This window comes from Rhodnius prolixus, unplaced genomic scaffold (genome assembly GCF_049639745.1).
Source record: "Rhodnius prolixus isolate KJV_2025 unplaced genomic scaffold, Rpr scaffold_13, whole genome shotgun sequence".
In the NCBI taxonomy this organism is placed as follows: Eukaryota; Metazoa; Arthropoda; class Insecta; order Hemiptera; family Reduviidae; genus Rhodnius; species Rhodnius prolixus.
The window spans coordinates 2260055-2285286 of NW_027411583.1; the positions used below are offsets into that span (position 1 = coordinate 2260055).

A 25232-nucleotide genomic window follows, 5' to 3' on the forward strand; every position below is an offset into this window, starting at 1 on the left:
CAAGTGTGAAGCAAAGGCCCGTACAGGAGAGGAGGGTTGGGACGGATGGTCGCAGTTCTGCGTGCCGTTGTGTATTGCCGAGGCGTGCCTCATGAATAATTTTCACATTTGCCAAGCCTACGTGGGGGCTCCATCAGTTTTCCTGTTAGAGCTGCAGCTTTCAGATAGCATTTCTGCAGTTCCATCTACCTCGTAATATTAACAGAGGGGAAAGCGGCTTGTATTCCATAACAACGTTAAAAATATAAGAACGTTTACCGGTTCGCAAATAGTATTTATCTGTTTTACAGATTTTAAAACATGTACTATTTAAATCAATGTTTATAGAAAAATTTAAATATAATTAAATTTTATCATTTCTAAATTTTACAAAAAAACTTGCATAAATACTCGTACGACTTAATCATTTTTTTTTTTTTTTTTTTTAATGATTTAAGGCGCGTCAACATCTATGGTTATTGGCGCCCGGAGTTTTTTTCAGTGCACTGCCGGCCTCCGGACAGTGTTCTCTCGTTACAGACAACACTGTCCATCACCGGACAGTGAGCTGTAAGAAGCTCCTAGGAAGAGAAAATCTAAGGGTCAGCAGCTGGATTCGAACCCGGGACCTCCGCATGGGAGTCCAGTATGCTAACCACATAGCTAATCCCTTCCCTCTTAATCATTTTACAACTAGTTTTTTATTTATTTATTTATTTTTATTATTATTATTTAAGGCGTGTCAACATCTGCGCTCGTTGCAGCTTATGTTCAGTGTACTACTAGCCTCTGGATAGTGTTCTCTCGTTTTTAGACAACCTTGCAAAGGGCTAAATATCGCCTACCAATCAGATTATTAAATACCAATTTTTCTTCAAACTAGGAATCGTTATGGACAAGACTTGTCTATTGAAATCCAGGGTTCGCTGACCACTCAGCTAATCCCTCTTCCCTTGTACTGTATTCTCGGAGAAAAAGGAAAATGGCACCTTCCAGAGATGCCTGATCTCCATCCTCGAATTCTACTTTTTTCCTCTTTTCCAGCATTTTCTTATTTTCATGATAATTAGTCAAAAAGTTGAAACAATTAGCCGTAGAAAACAATAAAGAATTATAAAATTAATAATTCCGATAGAAAAGAGATCTGCCTTATTGTTCCATATAAAGGCTGAAAGTGAACAAAATGTGCGCCCCATTCTTGATGACCGAACAAACCTTAAACTATAGGGTGAGTTTTTTTGGTGAAAAAAGTTACCTGGAATATTTGGGGCATCTGTTTTCCAAAACAGGATTGAACTTAAAATCATGCCACGGTTTCTTACCAAGATCAGGGTAATGACTAATGGCGACAATTTTTTTTTTTTTTTAACAATGGCTATTATTTGGAAAATAACTCATTTACCAGATTAGGGTACACAGAGAAAGTGAGGCGCCACGGTAGCCGAGCGGTTAGAGGCGAGAACTGCGAAGCTAATATGTATTGTGGTACTGGGTTCGATTCCCCGGTCTTAGGCCTTGGATTTTATTTAATGGTTAATAAAAGAAATTTACAGTAAAGTATGTTTGCTAGTCGCCACCGTCCACGACACCTGATTGGCAGTTCGGGCGTAAAGCCCGCCTGAAAAAATAGGCAATTACTGTTCATTATTTATGGTGACTGAATCATAGTTTCAATAGGATGAAAAATTAATGCCAGTTTCAGTCATTATAAACTTTATTATGCCGAGCTATCGATCTAAGGACTAGAGTCATCTTCAGGGCCCTATACTGTTTTACATCATTAGAGAGTTTGGTGTGCTTCTGTCATGTCTGACTGACATGACAATCCATGAACAGACAAGACAGAAGCACACTAAACCCTCTAATGATGTAAAACAGTATATATTGTAAATTAGCCCTGAAGATGACCTAGTCCCTAGGTCGAAAGCTCGGCATAATAAAGTTTATAATGACAGAAACTGGCATCAATTTTTCATCCTATAGGCGATTACTTTATTTTACATTGAGAAGAGCCCATAAAGTTTGGTTCTAAAAAAAAACGATCTACGAGCGATGTTACGGTTTTTACAACCCCCAACTTCTTTAGCTATCACTGTAATAGTTGTCAGGTGATGTACAGCATTGTCTGTAACGAGAGAACACTGTCTGGAGGAAGAAAAGAATTAGTTCCGGGAACCAATGACCATAAAAAATCATAATAATTTTCTTTTAAGTGCCTTTAAAGTTTTAAACTCTAAGCAAATTCTTCACTACTTGAGAAATTAACATTTTTTAAGCATAAATCGCTAATTAAATCAAGTCTCGATAATAGCACAAGAGTCTCGGATAACTAACATTCTCCAGAATCAAAAAAAAAACAGCAAGAAAACAACAGTTTGAGACCCCTCCCATACCCCAGGAGGTAATCTATTCAGCATAAGGAAGTACCAGAAACTTCTAACTTACCTTTAAAGATTCACGCCTCAATGACGAGAGCCACTCAAAAAGCCACAGCAACACACCCCTAAGGTAACCTTTATTTAAAAGTCCAATGAGTGAATTCAAGAAGAGCATTCCTTGCGGGTTACTTTACCTTCCAAGACCATAGACTCTCTCTCACTGCCGCAGCCCGAGGTACATAGAATATTTAAAACTTCTAAGGCCGAATGTTGGAACTAAGTTACACTGAGAATTTTATTTAATTTTTCGCAGACCTTTCTTTGTACTTGGGAGCGTTTTAATAATATGTGCAAAGAGAATATTTATTTTATTATATTTCTGTAATAACCAAAGAGATATTGCATTTATGGATACTTAATTCATCACTTGGTTCAGAATAATTTGCTTAGATTACTTTGAAGGGAGATTTCCTCTGTAGCATTTTACTGGATTTGGTAACTAGATTACCCTTAAAATGAGCAAAACCTCCTTACCCTGTCATCAAATGCTTCAGCAGAATAAGGGACTAAGAAACGAATTCCCAGTTTCGAAGGAGACATACTCGTTTGGCTCTCCCAAAAGAAAAGGGCACCAAATTTTGAAAAATCTTGCTGATGTTTATGATCAACTGTGGAGTCTATCATGGACCTCTCTCTCTTACAGATGCCTGATTGGTTCACCTCACCGCTGGACATACTGATTTAAGGGACACACCTCATGCCCATTCATTCCTGTAGAATTTTAGTATATCGCAGCTGGATAAAACCATACATCTTATGGTTAGAGTAATAGCTAGTGACTTAGGCTAGGTTTAGGATCTTTGGTTGAAACTGTGGAGCATCTTAGGGCTATTAGTTGTCTGTTGAGAAAGACTTCTGGTGCAGTTATTGCTTCCTTCTTGGTGGCTACTTTGGTTCAATGTGGCTTTGGATATCCAATCAGTTTTTGGAAGAAATCAATCATTATGCCAACGTTTCGAACTAAATTTTTGTTTAAATCAGAACTATAAAACAAGATTAACATATGTTAACATTACACATAAAAGTAAAGTAATCGCCCATTTTTTTGGGCGGGGCTTAATGTCCATCTACCAATTAGGATATCGTGGATAGGAGTCCTAGATCCTAACCTGTTCATCACCTACCTAAATCCTCTCCCTAAACCTCCTCATGTCAACCTTGCCTTGTATGCTGATGAAGTGGCTTTATACACGTCATCTTGGAGAATGGACACCATCACCAACAGACTTACTCTTGCAATAGAAAGACTAACGTAATTCTGCAGTAAATGGAAAATTAAAATTAACCACGACAAGACTAACGCTATACTCTTCACCAAACGCAGACCCTCCTTTAACCGACATATCAGACATAATAATACTCTTATCCCATGGTCTACCCACGTTAAGCACTAAGGGCTAACTTTGGACAACAAACTGACTTTCACTACGCACGTTCAGGACGAAGTAAACGCAGGCAAACTGGACTACACGACTATTATCTCCTCTTCTCTCACGTGACTCCAAAATTACTGTGACCAACAAACTCCTCCTCTAGAAAGTGGTCATTAGGCCGATGTTGCTCTACACCTGCTCCGTCTAGAGCCTGACTTGTAGTAGCAACATCAAGAAACTCCAGACATCACAGAACAAATTTCTCAGACTTAGTAACAGACTCTCCACGACGCACTAGAATTGACACACTCCACAGAGACTGAGTCCATTATACCCTGGTACACTCCTATATCCAAAATCTTCTGCTCAAACTCTTTTCCATCCTAGACCATCCTAATCCACTCTGCCGTGACATAGCCTTCTACGATCCTTCTATTCCCTACAGGCACAAAAGAATAAAACAGATACTTCTCTAACTCTCCACACAAGCTGCAGGTTTTTCCTCTCCATTTTTCCCTGCATTCCTATCCTACTCACTTAACCTTTCTCGTTCCTCACTTGTTAACAAGTTTATCCTTCTACATCCTAAGCCACGATCATAATCACTTTTCAGTTCTCAGTAGACGGAGCTAAAGATTTAATATAATAAAGTCAAAAAACATATATATTAGAATAATTGAAGGCAATTACTCTTGACAGAAATATGATTTAATTCTTAATACAGTCTTTTAAACAATAGAGCGTAGGTGGTATTAAAACAAGAAGCGTGCAAGAATAACGAGGCATCGTATGTGCTTTAAAGCGTTACGGTAACAAATAGAGGCTGTCGAAGAAGCAGGCCACAGACAAATGGTGCTTAGAAGAAAACAAATTACCCTAACAGACGAAATCCCTCTTGATTCTTTCAATACCTCTCTCAGTAGATACTTTGTTACACCCATCTAACCTCTTCCCGTAAAAGAGAAATTCCAAGGCCGTCTTTTTTTTTCTTAGACTTTCTAAAATTGTAGGTTCTTTCACAAATTATTGGCGTAGCAATCACGTCTTTGTGAAACAGGAATGTGCAGTTAAAAAATTGTTTCCATTTTCTGTAGTGCAGTTTATCTACTAATGCAGGTCTAAATTGAAGAGTATAAAAAGCAATAATGGTCACAAAAAAGTTTTTGAAATTCCTGCACAAGATATGCAGTCGTGCATATGGCCTGCTCCGGTTTCAGTGGCCAAAAAAAAGGTGCACCCATAGAGTCTACCTGAGTGCTTTGTTAAGAACAAGGAATACTCCTACAGCGCCAGCAATGTGAGCAGCATAATATAGAGCATACTTACTGTTTTTCTAAGGTCCCAGACTGAACAGACAAACAGGCATACGCCTAGAGATTATTTACAGGTATTGGAACGAAGGAAGATCTGTGACTCTTGGGGTTTATGACCACGGTTTTCCAGGGCAGAGATCACTGGTGTAATTGAATGCTGGTGCTTCCCCGGAGTAATGGCAGAAAACTGTGCGGAAGTGAGAATATTTTCGTGCACTTAGTTAAAGTTTTATGCAATTTGAAGAGGGGTACCTGACTTCTGGGTACCTGAATGTAGCGGGATTGAAGGCAACAAAAAATTCGGACGAGCTGGCTAGAGTAGGGTTCTAAAGAAACTTTAAGAAGCCTCTACACGTGTCCAACCTACCAGCAGTCTACCAGTGCACGTGTCCAATATATCCTCTCAAACTGAATCAGATCGTTTCAGCAGAAATGTGTAAAGCAAAAAGGAAAGTGAATTTTCAAAAAATGATTTTATCACAATTTAATAATCGGAATAGAGATTTTAATCTTAGAATAATTATTTTCAGAACGTAATTATATCATTTAAAACCACATAAATTGGTATAATTATATTATTAATAATTTAATTGAGCTGAAAACAGAAGGGCTGGTAATTAGCAAAATAGGCAGAATATTGAATAAAGGAAGAAAGATTGGTTTATTTGTGGAAGCCTGCCCAGCAGCTAGATACTAATTAGTGGGTAGTTACTCAAGGGCGGACAAAAGGTCGCAGTAAAAGGGAAGCTGGTATATAGAAAGAGCCGAGGGCCGCCGTTACTGCTGCAAGACTATAAGAAAAGGATGGTCCAGGGACGGAGTAGAGAACAGGCCTCACCCTCAACCAGTACGGCAACAACAGCAACAGAGCAGTCTTCAGTAAAGAATGGGTCCCGGGGTCTGTCCGTTCACTTCTCTTTTGTGTCCAGTCTCATCATGGCGGCCTTACTCCCACTTTCCTTTTGGTTACATCACTTTAGGAGTTCTACTAGGCCTTGGGTTAAGGGATAGAGCTTTATAGTAGAAGGTAACCTTCCTTACATTGTATTCCCCTTTAACAATGCGGGCTAACCTAAATAGAGGTTGTAGTCATCAGCTAGATAGATTCTCTTCCATTCTTTAGATAACGTGTTGGCAATTTAGTGATACTGGACCGGGCCAGTGTAGTTGTTTTTTGTCATCCGGGTACTTTATTCAACCAGTTAATAAAAGATAAGGTGGGAAAATCAAACGTTGACATTCAAGAAAATCAAATTTCATAAAAACAGATAAATGTGGAAAATATTAAAGGGCTAGAATTTTTAGAACAATTTTAGAAGTCATTTTATATGTATCAGTATGACCAGAAAGAGTCTCTTATTCAAAATGGAGGTTCTGCAGCCAATATATATATTTTATTTTATACTGTTGTAATAAGTCTTGTAGACTGATAAACGAGAAACAATTTCTCCATCTAAACTCTTCCTCCCAATTTATAGAAGCAAGCAACCGGATTTCCCCCACTATAAAATGCTGCAGGTGGGCGATACTTGAGGGAGAAATTAAAACTATAAATTTTAGTTAGAGTGGGCGACAAGGCTAGCCACGAATCAACATTGTTTGTAACCTTGAAATTTAAAAAACCTGTTCGAGCAACAAGCGAAGAGCACTGTGATGTGTACTATAATGCTATAGTGAAGAGAGAGGTTGAAGACCACTATAATGATTTGTGGTTGAGAGGAGGGGGAACGCTCGTATGGCTAGAGAGAGGGCCTAGTGCCCTGAGGCAGGAACCCCACTTTTAAACTTTAATTTAGTAAGGCAGTACGCTTTACCATCTTTTCAAATGTGGCCTTACCCAGTCGCCAATCTGCGCTGGCTGCGGTGAGGCCAATGAGACTGCGCGGCACTTTGTGGAAGAGTGCCCTCCTCTTCCTGACAGAACCTACAGAGGCTGCCAGGCCCATGCAATGCATATGTTTTCTGAGCCTGCAGTGGCCGGTCAATAGGCCTACAATTATCCTTATAGCCCCTACGGCCTTGACGGATTAAATCTGCAGTCAGAAGAATGATCTTACTGAATCACTTCTCAATCTTCCCGAGAGACCATTGCCAGAAGATCTGGGATTCTATAAAAGTGGAAAAGTTTTAAAAGTAAAATTTTAGTTCAATTTCCTGTCGAATAGAGGAAAATATAGAAAGAGAAAACACTCAAATTACCATCAAGTTTTTTGCCCTCATTTTCCAAAGAAATGTATCAAAATTTAAATGCTACTTCTAAATCAAAGTTGTAACAAGCGAAGCGTAGAGAACCTGGTCGAGTTGAAAGGGACAGGAGGTGGAGGTGGATGGAGGGAACAGAGAGAAGAAAAATAGTGAAAGGGGGAGCAATTTCAAAAGGAGCAAAACATCGTACAGCCAGCCAGCAGCTGAAAGAGTTTTGGTAAGGGATGTTTAGTGTGGTGTAGAGAAAGATTCAGAGTGGAAAAACCCTTTGAAGGGATCCCCCTTGGCTCTGTACTTCTAGTGTGTATGGTGGGTATACAAAGGGCTGTACACATTCGAGCCCTGCCCTGTCTGTGTGTGCAGCGGACCTAATTGGGCAGCCTCTTTCCGCAAGAGCTCTTCTTCTCAATATTCCCACAGTACCAAAAGGGCTTGCCCACTAAATGAAATCCTTCATCCCTACTTCTGCCTACACCCTAGTATATATATATATATATATATATATATATATTTTACAGATCTATTTTATACCCAGGTATACCCTTTTCTTCTGCTCTTCAAAAAGCTTTTACCTTTAAGCTTAAAGTAAAACTTATTACAAATATTTTTCCCAAGAATTAAATATAAAAACGTTTTTCATTTTTCTATTTCCCAATATTTTTAGCTCGTTAGCATGACTGGAAAAATTCAATTTGCAAGCCAAACGTTTTGTAGCTAAAGGCCTCCAAATTCTAATTACAACTAGTCAATGTTTTTCTAATATTCAAAGAAATATATATATATTAAATTAATTTTTAAATTAATATTTATAGTGTAGTAAATTTAAATGTATTGGAATGTTTGATATTTGGCAACCCTGTTGAGGGTGTAAGAGAAGGGCTGACCGTTAGGGGTAGCTAGAGGGTTGCAGGTAGTAAGAGACATTCCTCAGTTGAGTTTAGTTTTGTTACTCTTTACGAATGTTATGCTTTATGTGTTATGCCTTATGAATTAAGAGAATAAACTATATTTAAGTTAATTTGTGTTTATTCAAACCCTTAAGAGTATTAAGTAAATTATTATTGTTTATGCGATTTAGTTTTGTGTTATCTCCCATTTTTATTTTATTTTCATTTCATATTTTACAATAGGTGCGTCCACTAAACACTACTCGTACATTTCTTTAACATCAGATCCAGAATAAAAGTACACTATACTAAAAAGAATACAAAAAATTACAATTCATCACACTCATCACACAACTGATTGGCGAAAACTATTAATTCTGAATTCTGAAAGTAAAAATAAAGTATATACCACCACCTTTTTATGTAGATTTCATTGTTAGAGGCGTGTCTTATTTGATGTGGGCGTGGCCAGCTAACACTAGCGTAGCTTCCTATTGGCTCCATTAACCGCCTACATTTCACACTTTAATTGTCCATTGTTATTGGTTGATTTTTTGTTGCTAATTATTTGTTATTAAAATATAGTTTTAATCTTTTTAAACAATTTTTCCCACGTAGGTATTTCATCAATTAACAGAATATACCATAAAGATAATTCATCGAAAGTACACCAGAAATCGAGGGCTTTTTTTTTATAAACGTAATACTTCTGCAGCCGTACATTACACTGAAATTTAACATTACAGGAAAGCCTACCACAAATTTTCCTCGAAAACTGCCCTACAATGAATTTTTATAGAAATCAGGATATCATCCTGATATTTCAGTTACCATCACTGATCTTAAATTGCCAAATACAACATGGGAAATGATGAAATCTTAGCAAATTTTCTTAAAGCTATCGTGCCGGAAATATTTCAAAAATATTGGGTAAATTCAACAGTTTATACTTTCCCTGATGTTACATTTAAAAAAAGAAAATTCAATGTTTGTTACTTAAAGACATAATTATGGAGGGAAGTTTTGCACCTATATAATATACTTTTATCATTTAACTTATTCATTTTGTATTACGCAATACAAAATATTATTTCTCTATTTTTAACTTGGATTGATAATGCAAACCTCAATTTCCTCTGGATAAAATAGTTTATCAATACCAAATAAACAATACAGCAGACGGAATTCTATTTGTGGGACATGATGTAATCAAAATCGATATGTGCCTATAACCGCGGAAAATTCAATGAAAATTGTGTTTAAAACAGTGTTATTATGATAGCAGAGAGATTAAGAGAGGAATGGCCTTCAAAGATAAAATGCACAGGGGGTTGGTAACGGTTCTAGATGTTGGCGGCCATGCATTTTATTTTACGTATTAATTAATGGAGATTTACGAGGTCTGTAAATTAAGTAATAAGACTGATTTTTTTAAATTTTTGTGTTCAAAAAGAATTACAATTCTATATTGTCACCTTCAAAATAACTTCCTTCTGAAGCCACACAGCGCTGGAGACGTTTCTTCCACTCCTCATAGCAGTGCTCGAACTCCTATATTCTGGAATAGTCTTCAGCTTTGGTCGGTTACAGCCGTTTGAATGTTTTCGACTGTCCCAAAATGAGTTTCCTTGAGGTGATTTTTCAACTTCGGGAAGAGAAGAAAGTCACAAGGACTCATGTTAGGCGAATAAGGAGGCTGAGGAGCCACAGGAATGTTTTTACTGGCCAAAAACTCGTTTATTGAAATTGTGACAAGGAGCATTATCGTGATGCAACACCCACTTGTTCTTGATGTTTGGTCTCACACGAATGACCCTTTTTCGAAGTTTTTCAAAGAACCTTTCGGTAAAAGTGTTGATTGACCGTTTGACCTTGAGATAGAAACACTTTGTGGACGATTCCGTGGATACCGAAAAAACAAATCAGCTTGCATTTGATCATCAGCTTCGCCATCCTTGCTTTTTTGGGCCTTGGTGAGGTTGCAGTGTGCCACTCCATGCTCTGGCGCTTGGTTTCTGGGTCGTACTCAAACACCCAAGACTCGTCACTTCCCGAAGTTGAAAAATCACCTCAAGGGAACTTATTTTGGGACAGTCGAAAACATTCAAACGGCTGTAACCGACCAGCTGAAGAAGGCTATTCCAGTATCGGAGTTCGAGCACTGCTATGAGGAGTGGAAGAAACGTCTCCAGCGCTGTGTGGCTTCAGAAGGAAGTTATTTTGAGGGTGACAATATAGAATTGTAATTCTTTTTGAATAAAAACATTTTAAAAAAATTAAGTCTCATTACTTAATTTACAGACCCAGTAAAGTATTTTGAACTATTACATCTGAACTCATAGTTCGTCAAAAATAAAAAGTAATTACGTGTCCTTCAAAAACCTAATTGTCCAAAAATCATACTTATTCTTGCTGATGAAACAATTTATAGACGTTCTGTCATCATTTACAAAGAGCTGTTGTCATTGAATCATCGAAATAATTATACAGTAATTATGACTGAAAGGTTTTTTATTTGGTGGCTTTAGAAAAATGTTGATGATGCAGAAAATGATGAAATAGTTGTTCAGCTGTCATAAACAATATCTCAGACCTTGTAATTACTGTGATAATTGTATAGCAAAAACATTAGAAATTACATACTCACCGAACAAACAAATATTGCAGAAATTATATGTATTACATTTTTTAGGTGGGAGGAATTATAGCTTTTGGCATTTTTTTTTTCGGTGGCGGCAGAGGGCGGTAAGCCCCTGAGGGGAAGACATATGTGTGTGGAGGATGTATAGTCCATTATGAAAACATGATGGTGCCGGGCATTGTCTCGTTTGGCAGCATTGTCTGCCACGGGCCTACACTGCACAGTTACCGTCCGTCCGCCGCCCACTCAGCGCTACACTGTAGTTTCCCTGTAGTACATTATTGATGGTCTATCGTGTCCCATCTATCTATCTCTCTCCCACCTCCCAGTGAGGCACCCACCATTGCCCTTTAAATATTTCATTTTTCACACTTATGTAATCATTCGCTTTAACTAGCAGACGGTTATTGATGAACTAAAGCTTATTTACGTACACGTATATATCAATAAAACTAGCTAATATAAAAAGAAATAGAGACCTGTAACTTATTCTAAATTTAGTCTCGACACTAGCGCTAACTTTTTGCTGAATCTTACAATACAAATCTAGTAGTCACCAGCACAAATTGGTCGAGTCCAGACCAAATTACTTATTCTCTACTAGTTAACCAAGCTGTTACCTTCCTATTCCCACAGAGCATGCGCGAAGGGAATCTTGGTAATGAAAAGTGCATAGGTTGCGATTTTGGCTAATCAATATCATTTATAAAATCGGATTACCGCTTTTTAGTTACATTTATCAGTTCAGATTAATTCACTTTAACCATTTATAGAAAAAAATGCTCTATAAAATGGAGTTTGAATTACGTCACCTTACAATTCAAATTAAATATGTTCACTTCCATATTCACAGCCGAATTATTTGCAGTATATCAATGTTTAAAGTATGTAGATTCAATAGACCAATCCCTTGTTTTAATTCTCACCGACAGCAAAACATTTCTCCAAAAACTATTAAATTTCGGAAATAATGCGACCCGCTTTAATCTTAGAAACTGCCCAATTATTAAATAGTACTCTAAGAAAAGGCAAATCGGGTACATTTAATGGATTAAGGGCCACACAGGTGTGAGAGGAAATGAAATCGTGGATCCTAAAGCCAAGGAAGCGATCTCCCTACAACATACATCTCCATACTCAATGTTAATCTCCGATATTAAAAATTATGCAAAAGCGGAGTGCTATACCGGAATGGCAGCGGATACATGAATTGTCAAAGGCGAGAAAAGGCCCAATTTTACACAGCCATACAATGTAGTGTTCCGCAAAAGACCTTGGTTTTACAGATACAAAAACTACAATAGGAAGTTTGTTAGCACACTCATTAGAATGAGATTTAACCACAATTATTCGCTGCACCATCTAGCCCAGGATTGGGGTGGAAACATCTCACTAGTGTTCCTGTACTTATGGATTAATATCAGACGCCAACCATCTAATTCTGGGAATGTGCTAACAACACCAAAGGAAGAGAACGATTGTGGAGGGCTGTGATAGTGACTGGATGTCCGTTACCTGCCAATTTAAATTCTATTCTGGCAGCTGATGATGGCAGCATTTACACAGAGCTCTTTAGTTCATAACAAACAACAAGATAATGCTATAAACATTCAATATACTAAAGAAGCTTCGAAAGAAGAATGTAAACGGCTGATTTGCTAGCTGAAGAGGCCAATAAATAACAAAGGAAAAAAAAAAATTAAAAACTACATTATCTAATTTTTAATTTAATTATTTACATTCTGATTAGTAATTACGTTATAAAAGTAAAAACATTTAAGCCTTACAAACTTGTCAGTAAACTCTCATTGCCTGACACGGAGTCTGTGATAATGAATTAAGGTAAAGTAAACATTTACTCAATTAAGTAAGGGCCGGGAGTAAACACTGAACAATTTGCATTAAGAGTAAAAGTCAACGGCAAATCTTCTACGGATGGATAAGGTAACCATGGAGTTTTAGAGCTTACTTGAGCTTACTCGTATATGGCGGAGGTCTTCTTTAGCATTTACTTCCTCTTTCTTGTTGTTGTTGTAAATAAATAAATAAATAATGGATAAAATTTGAAGAAAATTATTTAGCGGAACAGAACTGGAAAACGTAACTCTATAGTTCAACACTTGCTAGCTTTTCTTGCCGGTACCACTGTCATGGAAATGATGGAAGAAAGTTTGGCATTGAAATAGCGGTTATTCTCGGTTTGTAGACTCTGGTGGAAAACTAAATCTGTACTTTACACGGATTTCCGTCAATGAGTTGATAAGCTGATCGCAAGCTGACACATTTCTAAAAAGCACTTATTCGAACTTAAGCAGGCTCAAAAACAAGAATTTCACTTTGGAAATCTCCCGTATTGCTATATTTCGAACATAAACAGGCCCAAAAATCCAGAATTTCACTATGGAAATTTCCCGTATTGCTATATTTCGAACATAAACAGGCACAAAAAATAAGAATTTCACTATGGAAATCTCCCGTACTGCCATATTTCGAGCATAAGCAGGCCCAAAAACAAGAATTTCACTATGGAAATCTCCCGTACTGCCATATTTCGAGCATAAGCAGGCCCAAAAAACAAGAATTTCACTATGGAAATCTCCCGTATTGCTATATTTCGAACATAAACAGGCACAAAAAATAAGAATTTCACTATGGAAATCTCCCGTACTGCCATATTTCGAGCATAAGCAGGCCCAAAAACAAGAATTTCACTATGGAAATTTCCCGTATTGCTATATTTCGAACATAAACAGGCCCAAAAACAAGAATTTCACTATGGAAATTTCCCGTATTGCTATATTTCGAACATAAGAAGGCACAAAAAATAAGAATTTCACTATGGAAATCTCCCGTACTGCCATATTTCGAGCATAAGCAGGCCCAAAAACAAGAATTTCACTATGGAAATTTCCCGTACTGCTATATTCGAACATAAGCAGGCCCAAAAAATAAGAATTTCACTATGGAAATCTCCCGTACTGCCATATTTCGAGCATAAGCAGGCCCAAAAAACAAGAATTTCACTATGGAAATTTCCCGTACTGCTATATTCGAACATAAGCAGGCCCAAAAAATAAGAATTTCACTATGGAAATCTCCCGTACTGCCATATTTCGAGCATAAGCAGGCCCAAAAAACAAGAATTTCACTATGGAAATCTCCCGTACTGCCATATTTCGAGCATAAGCAGGCCCAAAAAACAAGAATTTCACTATGGAAATCTCCCGTATTGCTATATTTCGAACATAAGCAGGTCCAAAGACAAGAATTTCACTATGGAAATTTCCCGTATTGCTATATTTCGAACATAAGAAGGCACAAAAAATAAGAATTTCACTATGGAAATCTCCCGTACTGCCATATTTCGAGCATAAGCAGGCCCAAAAAACAAGAATTTCACTATGGAAATCTCCCGTATTGCCATATTCCGTATTAGGTTCAGAGGGTGCCTCAGTATAACCCTCTTTAGGGAACGTAGTATTGCCTATTGGAAAATAAAAAAATCAAATTTTTAACACTAAGCAGTACAGATCCTTCCTAAAAATGATTGATAGTAAAATAAAATTTTGTCAGTACATAAGATTAGATCGTATTAAACTGACTATTTCTATTAGAAATGATGTTGAACGGAAACCATTAAGAGGAACAGGCTAGATTGGATTCCAGTGGTCCTAATACTGGAGATACATTCTAAAGCTTTGGCTAAAAAGAAGATTCAAGGTTTAATATTAGATTCTAGGAAAGTGGGCTAGAAAGGCTACACCATGCGAACCTGAAGGCCAATGGCACCAACTAATTAGAGCAACACTTGCATTCCTGTCTGTTTAACTGGAATTTGGAGGGGCTTCTGGAATATGAAAGCACGGATTTTTGCTTCTTCATGAGCTACTTGCTCCAAACGAACACTTCTTTTTCTTCCTCTACCTGATAGAACCTTCTCAGCTTCCTTCTAACCAGACCAACACGATGTTCGTGTTCCTACAATCTACAATCACCTATTAGGAGACAAAAGATCATACAGACGGCTGCGAAAAAACTATTTAAAATAGTAAAAACAATCTTTTAAGCAAATTGCTACAAGTAATGTTAACCACATTACAGATACTAATCAAGAACAAAGCTTTAGGTTTAGATAAAGGGAAAAGCGGAAAGGGTAGTCGCCGGATGTGTACATACTGGTGACAAATGAGTTGTTAAAATTCTTTTTTCCTCTCTACAAAAATAAATCACTCTGTGATTACAGTAACAGCTGAAATCAGCAGCGCAGGATGTTTAGCATTGCAGAGCTCGGCTAAAAAAAAAAGAAGTATTCCCTTTATAAGCTTTTTAAAGCAGATAACAGGGAATGTTTAACTTATGTCTGATTGTAATGAAAATTAATGGTAACTCTAAAGAAATCTTTAATCAATTTCTTTAACAGCTTCCCCCTCCCCCACTCTGATTGCTCATCTTTTTTGAGTTACAAGTATTCCATGTTTTATGTTAGTAAAGTATAACACGCCACCATTAGTTACCGAGTTAAGTTTGAGCGGCCCCAAAAACAACATGAGATTTGCATATAACTTTGCCCAATCTGTAGCACATGTTGTAGACATTTGCATACGAACCCATGTTTTTAGTGCAATCCAATATTATTATACGGAGTCACATTCCCATTATACACTTTATGCACAAAACTCATTGATTTTTTATCGCATGAATTTTTAAATTTATGTTTGCCAGCATATCATTTAGTTACATTTCAACTCTTGTTTTTCTTTTCCAGTACTTTTCAGCATTTTATGTTTTACATAAATTACTATTTTATGTGTTTTACTGATTAGTTCGTTATGGATTTTTGGTCGGTATAAAACAGAAGAGACTGAAAACAGTGTGAATGGATTTTATTTCGATTCCATGGATTGTGTAATTGAAATGAAGAACCTAATCCATGTAACCTTCCAAGAGAAGAAAAATCTTATATTACGAGTATATATTCTGGAAGTGCATTTTTTAAGAAGGGCTTTTTCACGTTTTCTGTAATTTACTATGTATTGATCTAACGGCGTACTTAAACTTAATTGTCAGTTTTGCTTGTAAATTTTTCTCAATTAATAGTTTGGTTTAGAGGTAATGTGTTCATTCTATCAACATTATTATTAAATTGGTCTTTTTCAAAAGCGATTTTAAGATACAAGAAAATTCAATTATATTCGTAAATTATGGTAAGAAAAAGTCATGTGAGTGTTCATACGAGATTCTTTTAATGAGAAAGTGAAGTGAAACTGTCGAAAACGATCTTAACTTAATAAAAAATTTCTTGAAAATTAAAAATACGAAAGATTAATATTATTTCTCAAATAACAACAAAAATTTAATAAAAAAAATGAGAAAATAATAAGGGTTTTACAAAAATAAATGAAAGGTATTGAAGCACCATTATGAATACGCTTTGGCCAGCCCATAACTGGTTTTTCATTGGACAGGGCGTGATTATACTAGTGGTGGGCGTGACTACACTAGAGGTGGGCATGACCCGCCCACAGTCTGCAACCTTACTGCCTTGTGATTGGCCACTACTTTAAGTGTAATTATTTAGATGAAATAATTAATTTAAAATTTTTTTTCCAACATTTCTCCCGTAGGTATTTGATAAACTTTCCAATTAAACAAGAAAAGAAATTTCCCTTCAAAAATACGATTAAAAATATTTCTTTTGGAATAATACTTCACTTTTTGCACAATTATCGTTAACAGAAACAAAAAAGTTAAGAATTTGTAATGTTTAATCGTTTAATAGTTAAAAGAGAAATGGACATACTATAGACTGTAAGCCGCCATTAAATAGGCTGCACGCAAACTTTACACTCCATCCAGTGGAGAACTCTAGTGGCAATTTCTGTAAACATAAATGCAGTTTCTACGCTTACATTTAACAATGTTCGTCACTCACTAGACCTATATAGATCCACCTTACATTCATATTAAAACATGCTGACTACTTACTAAACAAGTTGACGACTCACTAGACTTATATAGAACTATCTTACACTCACATTTAACTATGCTGGTGACTCTTTAGACCTATTTAGGACTACCTTTCACTCACATTTAACCATGCTGGTGACTCTAAACCTATAAAGGAGCAGTTTATACTTCTTATATTTAACCATGTTGGTGACTCTAGACCTATATAGATACAGGTTAGATATTTTTCACTATTTTTTCCTGCTTAGGTATTTCATGAAGAATCAACTTATGCAATAAAAATGTTCACTACAATATATTGTCATTGTTGTTCACTTAATATATTTATCTAACATTATAAATCTATAAAACGAAATTGAAAATCATTCCAATAGAAGTGATTTAAAAAAAAAAAATCAATTATTGACATGAATCCTACCATCAACCAACTCAGGTTTTCCTTCTGTTCTATATTGATGTGGTATTGTTTGAAGAAGTAATATCAGACGTTCCAAAGCACGCTGTGGGGTATGGTGGATGCTGGGTGGTGGGGAAGGGCGCGCATGGATTTGAACGATAGCTGCTATTCACCGTTGTGCAGTTGGCTGGAAACAATATAGAAGTTATTAGAGTTTAGGTAAAGGTTTTCCAGGCAGTTGAGCGCAAACAACTTCTGGAACTAAAACCGGGTGCCGGGATTGTGGAGAGCTACTTACTGGCAACAATCCTCTATTTTCATAGGGTAATCTGGCGAACGGGATAAGAAGCCATAGCGCTGCTATTGGCATTCCCCACAATATCAATTTATGTTAACGACAAATTGGATTGGTGAATTTTACATATATAATCTTGATTTGTAAAAGATAACTTGTATTATTGGTGTAATGTGAAGTAGAACTGGTGTTAAGCTTGCATTGGCTGTAACCATGAATAATATTACTTCTTATTTCAATATTTAAGCAAATATTGTACAGAAAAAGTTTTGAAAACAAGATAATAGGTGCCAGATAACACATTAAATTGGAAATGTTTGATTCGACTAGACTAGAAGAAATATTCGATCGACTGGGAAAAAAGACTTGCCAATTTCAGCCATAATTTTTTGCCAAGCTTTCGACTTGAAGATTCGGACAGGGCATCTTCTTCTATTAATTAACTATTGTAATTTGTTTTACATGATTAATATTAAAAGTTTGGTTTGTCTACCGTCCTGACTATTCCAGTTCCTGTTGCTACGAAACTACGTATCATGTATTTCTAAGTTAATATGTTTTGTATCATGTGTAACAATTATTAAAAAAAAAAAGTAAAAATAAAAGACTTTTTTCTTTTTCATTTTACTTTAAAAAAACTAATACGCATTTTAGTGATAGAAGTGGATAGCATAACTCTATCGGCTGTCAATTATCCTTCATATGTCAAACCTTCATATGTCAAGCCTTCTAAAAACAATAAAATTAACATTTCCCGTAGGGGGAAGTGGACTAGCCACTTCTTCAGGGATCTTGGCATCCCTGCGGGTTACCCAGCCTAACAACATTAACACTGACACCCCCCTAAACACTCACATATAGGAGGAATTGCAGACTTCGCTAACAATTATGTACAAAAAAAGTAAATAAATCGTATCAATGTTTGTGAATGTGCAGCTCTCAGTAAGTTGGCCCATACTTAATTTATAAATATATAATTAGATAAAAACGTTTGCATTATCTACTTAAGCTCAAGATGGAGCGCTTATCCACTCAGATTTTTTTGGGGGACTACCGAACAATTTAACTGTCATTGGCATTTATTTAGTTTAAATTAGTTTTAATCGCCATTAAATAATTTTTGGACGCACTTTCACCGATCATTTAGAACGCAATAGATCTTAGCTTTACAGCCATACTATTTATAAAATCTATAATCCAATAATTGTCTCAGATACTTTTATTGAATCTTGAAAGAAATAAACACGCTACCGGGATACCAAAGTACCATGTCACAGGGATCTTGAAACCCTCTACTTACCCCACACAAAGCAGATATCCCTTTTGCAACCCACTGTCTTCTACACACTTCCATACTATTCTCACTTCCTTCGTAGAAAAAAACCACAATCACCTCTTCAAATCCTGATCACGTCGTGGCTCTCTATCCAAACATTTCTTTACCAAAAGAAATAACCACTCTTTCATCTTTCTATGATATTCATTTCAGTAATTTAAAAGTACGCCACCCTAAAGGACTCCGCCAGTCTGAATAGAAAATTGTTTTATAAAAGGCCCTTTTTACAAGTACTCGAATCAAATGCTAACTTTCTAAAGTAGCAATTGGTTAAAATTGTTTGTGTAGTAGTTACACCTTTGTAAAGAAAAATAGTAATAATAAGTAATATTTAAAAACAATATAATAAAAAGAAAAATGTAAATAATAATAAAAAATAAGGGAACAAAAATTCTTTAAAAGGAGAGAAACAATTTCTTGTTGTACTCATTTCATGTTTAAAGCCCTCCAGTTTGTGCCTCCAGACGTGCCTACAAATTATTATATTCCTACAATATCCCTAAAAGGGAGGCAGCGGTTTGTTCTCGCTTTTCTTTTTCTACATTGCTTTATTGTTCCTCTTTTATACTCTCTTCTCTGTACCTCAACAATAAGTTTGAAATATATTCGGCCCCTACATTTTAGGCTTTTTTTTTTCCTATTTCCTTTTCTAGTTAGGAAACATTGGAACAGTTCCTTGCTAGGCTTCCCAAAACTGTACATTACTACATTTTCTTTTAAATGAAGTAGAGAAACATGCTAGTGCAATCACCAAAAAATGTATGCACGAGTGTATGCATTTTTTTTTGCTACATTCTAAAAATTTATCTAACACTTTCGACTAAATTGATGATGATTGAACACGAAATTTGACGCCGATAAAAGGGTAACGGATAACTAGAAAGGTTGTTCATGAGGTCTAGGGGCTTTCAAATGGCATTTAAAAACAAATAACCAAAATCCTAGTCCCCTTTATATAAGAGTCAGTCAATTATATGCTCCCTAAATAATTTTTTTTTTTAATTCAATAAAATGTGACTAAAAATACATAATTTAGTCTTAGCATTTTAATTATTATTAGAAAACCAAGAGTAAAAGGGAAAGGAGGCTTCTGGCTCAGTAAACATGGCGGCCAAGGGCGGAGTAGGGAGTGGGTGCAGGTAGAATCCTGCTCTATCCTTCTCTTTACACTATTAAGAGATGGGTGCATCTTTCTCTTTCTCCATCTAAGTAAACTAAATAATAGTCTCAATAGATCCAGTTTTAGTCATGATATTTAATTATTATGCCGAGCTTTCGACCTAGGGGGACTAGGGTCATCTTCAGGGCTAATTGTCTGTATGATATTTTTTCATGGTTATTGATAAGTTGGTGTATACTAGGTCTTGACTGCTCCACGAACTCCACATACTTTACACATCTCTAGTAGATGTATAGAAGCTGTGCTAAGTGTATAGTCCTACTCATTCTCCCCCTCTACTAGAGAGGACTCTTTACATCTTCTTCTCTGTATGGGTATGCATTAAACTCAAAATAAAATTACTATTGCAAATACTACGGTCAGTCAACTTACTCTAACTCGCTTGAACAATTCATGCAGTTTCTTCTTACTCGTATTTTATGACTACAGATCTTTTCTACATTGTTAGGAAGTTAAGTAGTTATGATCAGTGGTCATTCTCCAGTGTTACAACCATATGTTATGCCTTGAATGTATTAAATGCACGGTCATTGTCTATAAACCTCTTAATAGTGTAGAGAAAAGGATAGAGCAGGAGATATAACTTCTAGTCCCAGAAAAATAACCTCCTCTAGCTGCAGCCATTCCGCCAAGCCTACTTCATCCTTGGCCCGCCATGTTTACTGAGCCAGAAGCCGTCGAGATCACAGTTGGAAGTAGTAGGGGACCTTAACGCCTCAAAGAGTGCAGCACCTTGTTATGAGGGAGCAAAAAACAAGTTCTAAGTGCTCTTCCAGTGTTTCATTAACATATTTCATGTAGATATGTTACATACACCTACTGTTGGATTGCAAAATAATAATTTTATTTTCTTAGTTCAAGCTTATAATCAAGTTTAAAGATCTAAATTTATTAAAACGCTAGACTAGCACTTCATACTTCATTCCATATGGATTAAAATGTTTTCTCAGTAATAACAGCGACCAACTGCTCCTTACTCCTTTCTCTCTATTCTACTCAACTGCTTTAGCTGGTCTACCGCTGTATTATGTGCTCCTAGGGAGCGGAAGGACTCCATTCTTACTGAAGGGCACTCTACGAAAGGAAAAAAAAAAATCCCATCCTGCAAAAGACTGCCTCTATTCATTCCACATCGATCTGTAAGAACGACCTTTAGTGCTTGCATTTTCTAGTCTGTAAAAAACTTTTGCATCTCCTATCTCTTTTATTACCACACACACACACTCAGAAAAAATCCTTCACTTTATGTAAATAACAACTTCAGAGCTTATTTCTGATCATAAGAGGAAGTATTTTTGATTTTTGTCCGTCGTAGCGTGCATCTTCATTGTATCCCTTCTCGTCAAAGATTGATTAATCAGTTATCGTCACGTTCCCGCAATTTACTGTTAGTGGCCGATCTGTTAGTTACCAAGGGAAATTAAAAGATCTTTCTTCTCAGCTTCTTTCAATAAAAATTACTGGCAAAAAAGTCGTGCATTAACTTGCAAGTATCAGGAGATTTTTTTATGTAACATCTGAGGCCATTAGCGCCCAGAGCTTTTTCAGTGCTTTGTCGGATAGTATTCTCTCGTTACAGACCACATTGTTCATCATCGGACAGTAAATAAACTTTAAGAAACTCCAAGGAAGCATTCCAGCAGCTGAATTCGCTAACCACAAAGCGAAGTATGACTTTTTTTTTTGTTTACGCGGACTGTTTAATTTATTAATTAAAACTTTAATTTACTTACCTAACAGCAACAGTTTCTCCAATTTTGTGCCTAACTAGAATCTCATCTATACAGCTAAGATTAATTCCATTCAGAGCGTTTTCCATGGCTAGTTTTGTATGTATATAGATTTCTGATCCATTCTTCTTGGATCGTGAAGCTGCATCAGCATGTTGTATGACGCTGGCTTCTTGTGCATTATTAGTATTCGTAGCATTTATTCCATAAAGTAAAGAGCAGTACATATTCAAATCGTCTATAGCTGAGTCTGTAAAATAAACAAAAAAAGTATATTTATTCATAATATAGTGAACAATCTTTGGAAATATCTTTTTTCTTTTTAAATTTACAACTTTTTTTTTGTTTTTGCAATTTCCACTATAACAAGTAAAACAGATGACTGGATGTAACATGAGAAGGAGCTACCCATCGGCCCCCAATTATTGGGCTACAAAGACGAGTAAATCAAGAGGCCAGCGTTGTCTCAGTCAACGGTTAGGGTTGTCAGGAATAATAAAAGATGAAAGCAGGTCAATAAGTGGTGGGTTAAGATTGAAAATTCCTGTAACGCCGGAGATGAAGTTTTTAGATCGGCGAGAACGTTTCTGGTACATAGGTGACTTAGAATTAGAATAGACTGTAGTATCCTAGAGTCGGTAGATGGAATGCTTGGCTGAACTCTACAGTTTGAGTCCCTAAGTCCAACTAGGTTGTTATCCATTAGTACATTGTTGTTTTTGCCAGTAGATTGTCTTTTCCGGCGTGTATGTGGATTCAAACTATTGTCCATGTATAGTCCGAGGAAACTTACAGAATCAGTTCAAGGAAGTACAGTTCGGTTATAGTAAACTGGAGGACATATGATACGCCTGAGAGGGAAGGTTATGTTCTGACAGTTTTGAACCTATACCTTCATTAACCATTTTTCCATTAATAGATTTAAATATAGAATTTAAATTTATCATCTTAAAGATGAGTAGATCCCGCAGAAAGGATAAATTTTCTATGGGAGTGGGTTATAAAAGGTGGCAGGTTATACGATTTTCCGTCCCCACTTTTTACAAAGAAAAGTTAATCCAAGACTCTCATAAAGCACTTCTGGCTTCTTAAAGCTTGAACTTAAAAAAGCTTGCAGACCAAATATCTTATGCTTAGCTAGTAAGGACCTTTTAAAGAATTTATTTGTTTAAGCATTTTCTAATTCGATTATACAAATTAAAATATAATTTATTAAATAATTTTATTTGTAATTACTTTTTCTTACATCTGGTAAGAGGAGGTAATGACATCGTGCAGATTATTTTAATTAAATGACAGAAAAACTACTTTATTTACAGTAACTATTTCTTTAAAAGAAAAACAGTTTTCTTGACGAATTAGCTCATGCAGAAATGATAGCAATTAATCGATATGAATGGATATCTTACATCCCCTCTGGCTCAATTGTCGAAAAGAGGAGGGAATTTAATGGAATCATAACTAGGTTTCTTCAATTTACTTTCCATTTACATAAAGGAGAGAGGGAGCCGTTGTCTTTCCCCTATTTTGTGGACTTAGCCTTGGCTAAGTAAACATTTCTTCAGTTCCTGAAGGTATATAACTGTGTCCTTTACTTCTCCATCAGGGAGACTAACGTTCCATTTTCTTACCATCCTTATTTCCCTCAGCCCATCTTTTGGTTCATCCTCCTGTCTATCATTCAAAGTAAACATTTTATCGCAACGATCCCATTTAAAATTCCCTCGACTATGTATTTTTTCCACACCCCCTACAGCATCCAGAGAGAGAGATCTTTACAATTTCTAAACATAAATACAATTTACATTTTATTTCTACATCGAATTTGTTGAATGTGAATGTGAAATAAACGTTCTTGTGCTAAGGTGCATGCAGTAATTTAATCCGTGCCAATTTTGAGGTGGTTATTTGAAGATTTTTTAGTTCTTTTGTGGGCTCCTAACAGCAATATTCGTTAAATTTTTGCATATTGCACACGACAAACAGAATGCATTTCCATAAGTAGCCACTATACGAGGTGTGGCTATTAAATAACGAGACTATTGCTATAAAACATTTTATTTTAAATTTAAACATATTTAGTTATTATCACCTTCAATATACACCCCTCCTCTATCCCTTCAACGCTCCATGCGAATTTACCATTGTTCAGAAACAGTGCTGGAAGTCTTTTTCTGTTAGCTCCTGCATGACGTGTGCCACTTTTTCTTTCACAGCTTCAACGGACTGAAATCTCGTGTTCCTTTTAATGCAGATTTGACTTTGGGGATAGATAAAAATCACATGGGGCCAGGTCAGGCGAATAAGACGGATGGCCTAAAACTGGGATGTTGTACTTGGCTAGAAACGTCTTGACAGACAATGCAGTGTAAGCCGGCACGTTGTCTTGAAGGAGAACCCATGACTTGTTCTTTCACAAATCGGGCCGTTTATTCCTTGCTCTTTCACGGAGCAAGCATCTCACGGTAGTAATGTTGATTAATTATAATCGATATTTTCATCCGTTGTGGATGTGGAAGGGCGACCCGGGTGGTCATCATCTCCGACGTCTTCTCGGCCATCTTGTAAAACGCTTGAACCAATCAAAATCTCGCGCACGTGATTAACATTCATCGCCATAAATTTCTTTTAATAATAGATAAGTTTCAGTAGTGGTTTTACCCAGTTTCATGTGAAATTTCACGACAATTCGTGGCTCTACTACATGTTTAATATCATGTTTTCGGCACAACGAAACGAACAGCTCTTAAGTAGAGGAAGAAAGAGAGTTCTGGCGCATGACGTCATCAACGTCGGATCCAAATCCCCTCCTCACCACCATGTGGGTTGGGTCAGGTTAATATAAGAAAAACGTTTTTAAAAATACTCCCAGCTTCGATCCTGCGATCTTTTACTCCAAAGTCATCAGCTCTAACCACTAGACCATCAGTGTTACTAGTAAAAGTATGTATTATTTCAGTTCTATCAAGTTGGGGTGGTCACTCCGCCTTCCTCGCCGTAGCTGTGCCGATGGAGCGTGAAGTGTATGTGAGGGGCAATATATTGCATTCTCCATAGCTTCATCTCTGTTCACGGTTAGACCCCCCTCCAAGAACGATTCAATGGGTAGGAGGGTGTTCTTCCGCCATCCCTCCGATCACCCTAGCTGTACAGGTTTTATAACTATCTCCATCTTTCTCACATCCACCTCTATTGTATTCCTTAAGTAACTTCTGTTATACCACCTCTTCTCTCAGTTTAATTTTTTTACATTAAGGCGAAAGATGCAGTTGCACTTTTCAACTAATGCGGAAGTAATGTAATGTATAAACAATGTAATGTATGTGGAGATGTAAAAGGTAATGAACCGGCACTTAATATTTTAATACTTGCAATTCCCATTGTGCAGAACTTATTTACTAAAAGATTAATTTGCATTTTCTAGTAACGATAACCTAGCATTCCAGCATGTGACCATATAGGAATGTACGTATTTTAATACAAAAAGGTGC

General features: G+C 36.4%; 2 protein-coding genes across 4 annotated transcripts in view; one reads left to right on the forward strand and one right to left on the reverse strand.

Annotated features, from left to right (window-relative positions):
• LOC141447919 (uncharacterized) overlaps positions 1–25232 on the reverse strand; it is a 133734-nt gene that overhangs the window by 34060 nt on the left and 74442 nt on the right. For all 3 annotated transcript variants that reach the window (XM_074115850.1, XM_074115851.1, XM_074115852.1), the window contains exon 2: positions 21745–21991. In XM_074115850.1, coding sequence (XP_073971951.1) covers positions 21745–21991 — 247 coding nt within the window. The remainder of the gene's footprint in view (positions 1–21744; positions 21992–25232) is intronic.
• The window catches only part of LOC141447921 (alpha-mannosidase 2-like), a 202369-nt gene that overhangs the window by 29276 nt on the left and 147861 nt on the right, over positions 1–25232 (forward strand). The window lies entirely within an intron of this gene.